Source organism: Austrofundulus limnaeus, unplaced genomic scaffold (genome assembly GCF_001266775.1).
Source record: "Austrofundulus limnaeus strain Quisiro unplaced genomic scaffold, Austrofundulus_limnaeus-1.0 Scaffold186, whole genome shotgun sequence".
Lineage (NCBI taxonomy): Eukaryota > Metazoa > Chordata > Actinopteri > Cyprinodontiformes > Rivulidae > Austrofundulus > Austrofundulus limnaeus.
The window spans coordinates 18542-29338 of record NW_013952588.1 but is presented as its reverse complement, the minus strand read 5'-3'; the positions used below and the strand labels follow the sequence as shown (position 1 = coordinate 29338).

Sequence of the window (10797 nt, the reverse complement as noted above, 5' to 3'; positions counted from 1 at the left end):
ACATCTGGTGAAAATTTCATGTCATTAGCACCTCTAGTAATATATTTACTGAGAAAAATGTTGATGCGTTCAATACTTATTTTACCCGCTGTAATTTGTAAGTTAAATATTTAGTTTATAAACTATGACATTTATAAATGTATGAATCATATGGTGAAAGCTGACTTTGAAAAACAAATCTGTTCTTTTCTCTTATAAAAGGCAAAATAAAACAAAAATATTGGTGGTCATTTTTGACTGTGTAACTTTACAAACGACACCCCATACGTAGCATCACCTAAAACAGTCATTCTTTTATTCACTGTGGCACACTGTAGATGAGCACCGTGTGCACTCTAACCTGATAATAAATGAGTTATGAGCGTCCATCATGATGCGGCGCTCAGACAAAATGTGATCCTGCTGGCTGGTGTCCAGGATGTGACGTTTCTTCAAGATTTTCAAGGCAAACGAACGACTGGAATCAGTCCTTAACTTAACCTGGACACACAAAAATACAACGTGAAGTCACAGATTCGTGGGATCTTCACACAGATCACGTACACTCACCAGCTCTACACGACTGAAGCCTCCCATCCCCAGAGTGGAGATGATTTGGAGATCAGTGAGTGATATACTGGAGAAGAAATTAGCCTCTGCTTGTTGTCTGCAGGAAGAAAGAAGAAACACATGAAATAAGTTACTTCAATCAACAGTATTGAAGCAAAAGGTATTGAATAGTGTTGGAATAAAGCCAGAAAAGTGTGAAAGTTAAAAATGTTCCAAGAGCTCAAATTACCTGCATGTTTCAATCACACTTTATCGACACAAAATACACGGGTTTATGACTGGTGTAAATTTACCTATCATTTATCATTTGTTTAAGTTGCACCCAAAACAAAACATCTATGTGCAACCTATGTCCACTGTTAAATTAAGTAAATTTAACATGTTCTCTTTTTCAGTGCAGGCCCTTTGATAGACGGAAAGCATGTCCAGTTTGTACCTCACTTCTCACCCATAGAGTATAACAACTCATGTAGCCTCTGCACAATGTTTCTGCCCTCTTTTGGGGGTAATAAAAACTGCAGCATTGCTTTGAAAAAATGTAGGCACCCTTTTATGACTGACGTAATATTTTGTTTTGAGTGTGTGTGTGTGTGTGTGTGCGTGTGTGTGTGTGCGTGCGTGCGTGCGTGCATGTGTGTGTGTGTGTGTGTGTGTGTGTGTTGGGATAATTTTCTATGCAAATGAGTTTCCAGGTGTCGTCTGTGATTGGAAGATTGAGGCCAGAAGCTGAGTGAGGATTGGCTACATGTTGAAGAGGAAACTGCATAAAGATAAGCTGAGAGGTGATGATGTCGAGAGCTTCCCCCTCCTCTGCGCCATCCAACCTGCCTGCTGACTGATGTACCACATCAGACTTTAGAGTTGTTTGTACTTAAAAAATAGTTTTGTGAGGAGTTTTGTTGGGGAGTTGCCATTTATTTTGAATATATTTTTCTCCTGTTTTGGGTAATTAGGAAGGTAAGAGCCTGTATTTCATTTCTATTGAATTTAGATTATGTAAGAGACAAAAACTTAGACTCATTTTGTTTTTGTTTTTTTGGCCTTTGGCTCACCCTGAAGTAAAGACACTCCAGTTTTATAGATGCAGAAGCTCACTGTAAATAAAAATCACACTTTTCTTCTTTTCATAAAATAGTTTCCCTGTGGTTCCTTTTGTTTCGTTTTTATTGTTGAATGGTGCAGATGTTGGGAATTTTTCCTTTTATTACGTTCTGGTTGCTCCTAGATGGGGCGTAACACTCCCAAATACTGTGGCCTGAAGGAAAATAATAATTTAATGACACTGCCGATCAATCTCCAGCTTTATTTAGAAAACTTTCATAAATATGAACTTAAATTCATCAGATTGGACAAACAACTTCACTCTGTGTCCTGATGTGTTATATCAGAATCAGTTTTATTGCCATTGTCAATGAACACGATTCACAGACTAGAAATTGTTCTTTTTTTGTCACTTCAGTAGAAAACAAAACTGAATGTTAGTTTCTTAATTCTGCATCATCAGTGGCTTTTTTATACTATAGTAAGGAAGAAAAAGAAAAAGTAGAAGAGAAATATAAGAACAGTAAAGAGAGAAACCGATAGAAATTACACAACATGTGAAATGAACACCAATAACGCACAGGACACCACACCCGACATCTGACCATCAGCAAGTGAAGAGCACAAACACCCAGCAACCAAACTTAAACAGATGTATGTACATATACCCATACGCACATATATAAACATATACACACATATACACATCCACACCTACGTACAATAATTATAACCTCGTTAATTAACATACACAAAACACTTGACTAGAAGTTTTTCTGACACATCATATTCAGCCGTTCTTATGAACATCATGCTGCATAGTCCTGAAGATGTGATCCTCAAAGTTGTTAGCTTCTAAGAGAAAACACAACCTAAAAGGCTGTATTTGTAAAAAGAACCATTTATAATCTGGTAATAATTGTGTTAAGTCAGTATTAATAGATTTTCATGTTTTTGCACCCACCTCTTTCAGTGTCACCTGTTGTACAAGCATTGCATTATTTTAGATAGAAATGTCTACAATTTTTTCAACTAGAAAACTGCGTCAGTAAAGAAATTGAAGATGCTGCTGTTACTGAAAATGATTTCTACGAGAAGCTCCTTTACCTTTTAGACTGTTTAAAGTCCAACATCTACCATTTTTTTCATATTGCTTATCTAGTAAAATATGATAGAAACATAAAAATAAACACCTTTGTTCTGTGGCATATGTTAAACAACCAAGCAAAATGGTCTTGAAATGGAACTTTTGTGGGTTTTCAAGTTAGTGCTTTGTAAAAGGCCCTTCAGTTCTATATTCAGCAGCTGTGATGTCAAGAAATGGACATATTTCTACTGCACACCAATCATATTTGATTTTATGGCCAAATTACTGTACTTGTCACAATCAAACACTGAGTCAATGTGTTGTCCGTGGAAATACAGCTAAGGTGAGAGTTAACATTCATTATTTCAGTATAGCTTCAGGGGGTTTATTCAGTTGAGTATATATATATATATATATTTTTTTTTTTCTAAAACTTTCAGTCAACATTTTGGTGCAATAAAACCGTAGCACTGTTTGTGAAAACATGTTTTCCACATGCAGCTTTTACTTCAGAAACCTTTCAGTACGAAGCAATTCTGAGCAATTTCTCAGAATGCACAGCTGAACTCACAAAGCCTTGACCTCGTCGCTGTCGTGATGCTTGTGGCTGCGTCCATCCAGCCCTCCGATCAGCTGTTTGAAGGACCTGAGACATGCAGAAGAATCCAGTCAAAGAGAAACAGCTCTCAGCCTCGATTTCAAACCAAAAGTTCACAACAAAACAAAGACCCAGACTCACTCTCTGTCAATGACCAAACACGTGACGTCTCCCACAGCCGTGACACTGGCGGTGCGAACGTCCTCGCTGCAACAAAAGGGGAAACAAGCTGTTTGTGCAGCTGTTAAGTGCTTTTAGAGAGATGTGCTGTAGAGTTGTTCTCACAGGAACATGGTGAACCTTGCACGCTTATTTTTACATACTGTTGTCATGGATTAGAGTTCTGAGTGTTAAGCTTTGGTAAATGTGAGAGAGTTTGATAGCACATATGAGAGCAAGTTTGAATTATGGCCTAAAGCAGTGGTTCCCAAACTTTTTATCTTATGACCCATAAATTATCCATGGCAAAAACTTGTGACCCCAAATATTACTGGTCTGAGTACACGAACTTTGTTAATAACCCTAAAAACACAGGCTTTTTGACAATCTAAACAGCTTGTACACAAATGTAAATACTTATTTATTCGTTTTTGTGTGTTTTGAAGAGTTATAGGGAAAATATTACATCAGCAATTATTTTTTTAACCTTTAAGTTGATTTCTGGAGATTATCCAAGGTGCTTCATGACCCATAATTGGGTCCCAAGCCCAACTTTGGGAACCAAAGTGCACTGGTTCCAAAACTTTTCAGCTTTTGACCCACAAAATAACAGCAGCAGAGACCTGTGCCCCCAGCTATTTTTGGATGATAAACATTTATATCAGGTCAACAAAACATGGGCATAACACTATATTTTATACTACATTTATCCATTTTAAATACACTAACCAAGACAAAAATGAAACTAATTCCGAAAGCCTTTTCAGGACCCCACCTTGATGTTTCGGGACCCCACTTTGGGAAACGCTGGCCTAAAGGGCCTCTCATAGTTTTAGATCAGATTTCTAATCTCTACGACATGTGAAATGTTCAAACTCTGCTCCCAGCTCAACTCTAAATGTGTCTGTCTGTTTGCTGCTGTGTTGGTCTGAAATGAAAGGGTTTGTTCAGCACTTTTGTTCTGAGAACAGCTGGCGAGAAGAAAGCTAAGAGCAGTGAGGATTCACCGAACAGAACAGCGAGGCTGCCACAGTGAGATGGAGAGGGAAAAAAAAGGTGCATTTATCTGGGGAAGTGAATTACTTGCTGGAGACAGGCAATGTTTGCTATCAGAGATGATTAAAAAACTCACAGTGCAGCATTAAAGAACATATTTTAAAGTGGGAGGGGTGGGGGTTCTGGGGAAGGTTATAAACAATTAATACAGTAACTGAATATCCACCAGCTTAAAATAGCGGAAATCAAATGAAATAAAAAGTGGTTTATAACACAGTTAAAAACCTTGTAGGTTTTGCATGGCACTGTTTTTTCAGCAAAAAATATAATGAAACATCTCCTGGAAACACCCCAGGACACATTAGAAAATGCTACAGTGAATTGGTGTAAAGTTTATACGACTGTGTTTGCATGAACAGCCATGAAATTTTCAAGACTGGTGTTGTTTCAACAATACACTTTGACCATGGCTGCGTTTGGACTATTATCTTGTCAGTCCAGTCAGAATTAAACTCAATTCCTTTAAACTGAGGTCCTGCAAAGAATAATCTTTAACAGGCAAGATAAAAAATTTTAGCACATAGCCCCTCTTCAGAAGATTTAACATTTTATTTTAATTACTGAACTAGATCAAGGTTTCAAAGTAACTTACCTGAATGACAACTGTTTATAATCTTAGAAGTAAAAAAACAAACATTATTTTCCCTCATTACTCTTCTTTAATGCTACTGGTTCTAACAGTACATATAAAATTAGACTACAATTTTACAGTTAAAATTATCTTTCTTACACAACACATACGAATACCCATATGAAACCCTGCCTGACCTGTGATTCTAACTTCATGCTTTTGTTCCATCAGTCCTGCATTATAAATTCTGTTGCTGCAGGCAAAGCTGCTGTTTATTGTTTACTGGTCTATTCCCTGCTCATCTGTAAAAAGGCTGTTTAAGCTGAAAGTTTGTGTCTGTTGGAGTAGATCTTCATGTGGATGTTAGACGTGTGGCATCTCTTTAATAAGGATGTTGTAGCTGGAAATTCAGAGATAAAAAATCAATAAAAAAACTTTGTTATCTCACTCCAGCTTGGTTCAGAATTTCACACTGGATAACAGCCAGAACCTGGATGGTTTCTGCAAGGTCTTGCTGAGGTCTTCAGCGGCATATTAAGAACGATAGATAATAGAGGACAATAGCTCTATGATAGATTTGAGCATGCATTAAATGTCTGTAGGCCTGAGTAAAGTGGGCTGGAGTGTGGATGCTGTGGTGGCATCAGTGTTGAGGTAGCTGCATCCTGATGCATTCCAAGAGAAGTGTGCCAGAATTGGGTCCAGGACGAAAGGGCCTTTGTGGGTACATGCTGCTAATTTATAAAGTGTGTCGAAGATGTCTTTTATACCTAGTTGTGAATGTGTGTGTGCATGTTTTTTGCTACCTGGTGGGGACAATTTCTGACTGTTTTCCTGGTACACACAGCCTGGTGGTGACCCACTGTTCCCAATGGGGACAAAAGCCCAGTCCTTACCAGGGGAAATAGAGTTGATGGGTCAGGGGAAGTGTGAATTCAGTTTAGGTTAGGTTTGGGGTCAGTTATATACCTGTTAGGTTAGATTTAGGTCAAGAGATTAGGGTTAGGCTGTAGAACTTACCTGTAAATAATGGAAGTCAGTGCAATGTCCCCATGAGGAAAGAAGAACAAACATGAGTGTGTGTGCATTGGTGTGTGTGTGTGTGTGCACATTTTTGCTGCATCCTGGAAACCATTTTCCAGAAAAAGGAAGCCTCGTGCGGACCAAATGTGCATCAATGGGACCAATGCCTGATCCCCACTGGTAGGGATGCTAATTTCTGGTGAGGGGTTTGGTTTAAGACCAAGATTTGAGTTTAGGTTAGTTTTAGGGTCAGGTAGGTACCTGCCTGGTTAGATTTCAGGTAAATGGTCAGGGTTAGGCTATAAAATTACCAGAAAATGAATGCAAGTCAATCCACAGTCCCCACAGGGATATAAAAACAAGCCTATGTGTGTACTTGTTTCTGCTGCAGAGTGAAGACCACTTGCAAAATAGTTACTATCAAAGTGAGGTCTTTGGTGTAGAAAGAAAACTTTGTCCCGGTCCTCACTTTATTTGCAGCTCTACTGCGCTCTACTAGGTTTAGAGGTATGGTGTGAATTAAGTTCAGGTTAGGGTGAAGAATAATGGTTCGTGTTAGGGAAAATGTCTGGGTTGGGCATAAATGCAGTTACAAAAATGAATGAAAGTCAATACAAAGTCCTCAGTTTGATGCAAGTACAAGGATGTGTGTGTGTGTGTGTTTCACCCTATCAAAGCTTGTTCTCCGAACCAGTTCCCCTTGCAAAGCGTCTTCTCTGTCACCTCCTCTTCACTGGCTGAGAGCTGCTGAGAAACTTTCACCTGTGGGGGCGGTAACACAAGCATCTGCTCAGGTTCTGCACTGAAGTGAAATTCGAACAGACTTGTGTTTTCATGTTATGGTGCCTAATTTCACAATAAGTTCTCAAATACAAGGATAAGCTGCCTCTTGTTTTAATTTTAACAAAGAATAGCCATTTATCTGAACTTAACATTATAAAATCATACTGTATATAGACCCTCTTTCAGTTCTAATGTTTTATGTATTAAAAGCGGAAGGAGTACCCTAAACATCCATACCTGCACAGAGAAAACACACAAGCTTCATATAGAAAAAGCCCAAGCTGAGAGTTGAACCAGCAAACTTTTTACGGTGAGGCAGCAATGCTAACCGCCATGCTGCTGTTTAACTACTCGAGTGAACAACACAAAATACAGGATGAGTCACAGGACACCCTATTATTTCAGAAATAAAAAGAAAAATGATACAGTATATCAAAATACCCCAGCAAGTAGTTGGTGAGGAGGCTTATCTTTCGAAAAACTTGTCTATGATCCATTATAGCAGCCATTCAATTCAGTTCAAATTCAAATACACTTTATTGATCCCAGAGGGAAATTTGGTAAGCCATGTTCTGGATGAAGCCTAAAAGGAAGCCCCCCCTCACCCATTACTTGCTCGGGTATTCAGATATGTCGTTTCAAAAATTTTCTTTCTGAAATAAATAAAAAGGGTGTCCTGTGACTTTTGACTCACACACCCTTTACCGTTAATATTAAGTCTAAAATACAGAGGTAACTGCATATATCTCCATCCACACTATGATTCAGAAGTGTGTAGAAGCTCCTTTAGCAGCATTAACTCAGTCTTCTTGTGCCTCACATGGTTGTGGAGGGATTTTAGCCCACTTCTCTTTACAACATTGCTTCAGCTCAGTAAGTTCTGCAGGGATTTGTTTACACAGATAAAGTCCAAACACAGCCAGTTCAGCAGAGTTGACATTTGCATTTTGGACTATAGCAAAATGCCAGTATCCCCTAATTCACACCTTCATGCATGTGGCCAAAACATCTCTCGTGAGCGAGGCAAACAGAGATCCTGACGACTCTCCATTGTGAGAGGTGTGTAGTTTCAGCTGGGTAGTTAAGTTACATCACTGAGTTTCAAATGATGTTTAAAAGTGTAGAAATCCACACTTCAGTTTAGAACTGAAACAGATCTTTTGATTGTAACTTTTCTTTTCCAGCTTTTCTGTTTGCTGTTGTGGTTTGCATCATCGTCCTCATTCATGACTCAGTTTTGGCCAAGCTTTAGCTGTCAGACAAAGGGCCTCACGTTTGACCATCGAAATACTTTGGTATACAAAGAAAAGTTGCAAGGTGTTCTGGTCCATTGGCTCCAAAGCCGGCCAAATGATCACTCTTCCACCAGCCTGCAAACCAGCGTTTGTGCTGTTTGTTTATTTTCAACATGGCGATGTCACCAGACTTGCTTATATTGGTCTTGCATCAGTGGGTCAGCAATGCAGGCCTTTCAGCAAGAAGGATTGGGTTTGGGTAAATGTATGAATGGTTAACCTGTCAAGGGTGTACCTCACACAGTGTCCAGCTCCCCATGACTCAGAAAAGAGAAGTGGGTGAAGAAAGTAGACAGATGGTCTTGTCCGACAAAAAAACGTTTTCTAAATGTTGTGATTTGTTCAGATTTGCAAATCAGCGCTGTGCTGGCATGCTTTTTTTTTCCTTTCTTTTTTTATAATTTTTTTTTCTCTGGACACTAATGCCAAAAAAGCCATATTGTTCTTATCCTCCTGTCATAAACCATTTAATGAATCTAACTAGGGCAGGGTTATTCAACTAAATTGCTCTGGGTGCCACAGTTACTGCCGGTCAACAGCTGAGGGGCCGAACATCCAGCAATTAAAGTTATTATGTAAATAAACCAAGTATTACAAAGATCTGTTACCTTTGAAATAGTTTATTTTGCTGCATTTAATCATGAATACAACATACAGAACCCTATAAAAGAAGTGATAAATAAACAACATCAAAAACAAAAAGAACACAGTATGCCTCCTATTTGACACAAATAATATTTTGACATCTCTGACTTGTCAAAATTTTAAACCAATTTTATTTTCACTTTCATAGTTCTATCTTCAATTGCTTGTAGTTTTAACTGTCTTTAGTGTGCATAGAAATGGTTTGTACCGGATTGGAGCCAAGGTTCTGACGTTTCTGTAGACACCAAACATGTCTATGTATAACTAAAATAACTTATAGTAATTAAAGTAGAAAACCAGGGGTTTGGGCTTAAGAGATGAAAGAACTAATTGGCGGATCGAACTTTGGTCACTCGCGGGCTGGATTTGGCCCGCGGTCCGCCAGTTGAATAGCCCTGAACTAGGGTATTTCGATTCTGAGATAGAGATTTTATGGTTTTAGTCATTTTTGTTTCCTGATTTTTAAAAACCTGAGTTGTGTTGCATTTGAAGTTGTGTTTAACTAATTTAATTACTTGATGAAGGAGAGTATTTTTTTCTTCCTGACATACATAACATAAAAAAGTGAAACAACATGGTTTATATGTGATGTCTCATGTGGACTTTAAGGCTTTGTATACATTTCGTTACAAGATTTAATCAATTCTCTGCAATTTGTAAATTTGAAAAAATACAGATCAACTGACTCCTGCATTTCGTTATCACCAATTTGACAATTTAGAAGCCAAGTTCTTGTTATTTTGTTCACAGTTAATTACATTCTCCTCACAAATCCAGATAAATCTTTCATTCTCACCTGTCCTTCACTGATGATGAAGAACGTGTCTCCTGTGGCTCCCTGACGGATAATATATTCCCCATCCCTGTAAAAAGTCTGAGATAGACAAAAACAACAACAAGAAAAAAGATTTAAAAAAAAGAAAGAGTGATTGCTGAACAAAGATGTTTATGTTTGTCAAAGAGACAGGCAGGATGTCTGTGTGTCTGAAAATGATCACCTCCTCCAGAACATCAGCCACTTTACTGACAACATCCTCAGTCAGAGACTGGAATGAAGGAATACTGTAAGGAGAGTTTCCACAAAGAAAAATGTGAGCGATCTTCATGAAATGAGAGATAAATACAGTGATGTGTTGACCACAAGGCAGGCTGTTTACCTGCGGAGGAAGTCTGTGTACTGGGAATGTTTAATGAGACCGGTCCTCATCATGATGGTCTGAAAGCCATGGCGGTCAATCCCCCAGAGCTTGATGTCAGTCAGAGCTGAAGACAAACACACACATGATTTTTTACAAGCAGAAATGAAGGAAAATGTTTTAATCAGAAAGCAGGAAATGCGTATTACACATCCTTTTGAATGTGTTCAGTTCTGCCAGATTGTGTCACCACACCAAACATACCAAGCTCTGCCAGGAAAACCTAGATTAAGGAAGATGAGCATTAACCAGAGAAATAACTAAGATAAATCTGCTGAAGCTGGACAGCTCTTCAGCAGAAGTGGAAGTATCTGTCCATAGGGCCACTGTTAGCTGCACAGAGCTAAGAAAACTAGCCTGACTACTAAGTCATTGTTTCAAGAAAAAAAAAATCATTATACCAAAAAGGCACATTGTAGACGTGCTAAAAGCTGCAATTAATGTGCTGTAAGAAAAAAAAATGAGTTTTTCAAAGAAGACTGAAACAGAGATTCACTTCCCAGCAGGACAATAACCCTATAATAGAGGTCTTCAATGATGAGGTCACAGAGGTACTGCAGGGCAGTTTTATATTTATATATATTTTTAGCCAAAGTTGTGTATTTAAACATACAATGAATACAACATGTAGCAAATTGATACAGTGGGTAAAATAAGTATTGAACACGTCACCATTTTTCTCAGTAAATATATTGCTAGAGGTGCTAATGACATGAAATTTTCACCAGATGTCGGTAACAACCCAAGTGATCCATCATACAAAGAAATCAAACCATAAATGTCCAGAAATTAAG

At 38.3% G+C, this 10797-nt stretch overlaps 1 protein-coding gene across 1 annotated transcript in view; it reads right to left on the bottom strand.

Moving 5' to 3' along the window:
- Nucleotides 1-10797, bottom strand: part of LOC106524401 (cGMP-dependent protein kinase 1) — a gene marked incomplete at its 5' end in the record, with an annotated part of 27333 nt that overhangs the window by 7064 nt on the left and 9472 nt on the right. The window contains 8 exon segments of the mRNA XM_014018199.1: nucleotides 341-480; nucleotides 550-646; nucleotides 3249-3323; nucleotides 3417-3482; nucleotides 6752-6846; nucleotides 9604-9681; nucleotides 9806-9869; nucleotides 9965-10070. Of these exon segments, the coding sequence (XP_013873653.1) occupies nucleotides 341-480; nucleotides 550-646; nucleotides 3249-3323; nucleotides 3417-3482; nucleotides 6752-6846; nucleotides 9604-9681; nucleotides 9806-9869; nucleotides 9965-10070 (721 nt within the window).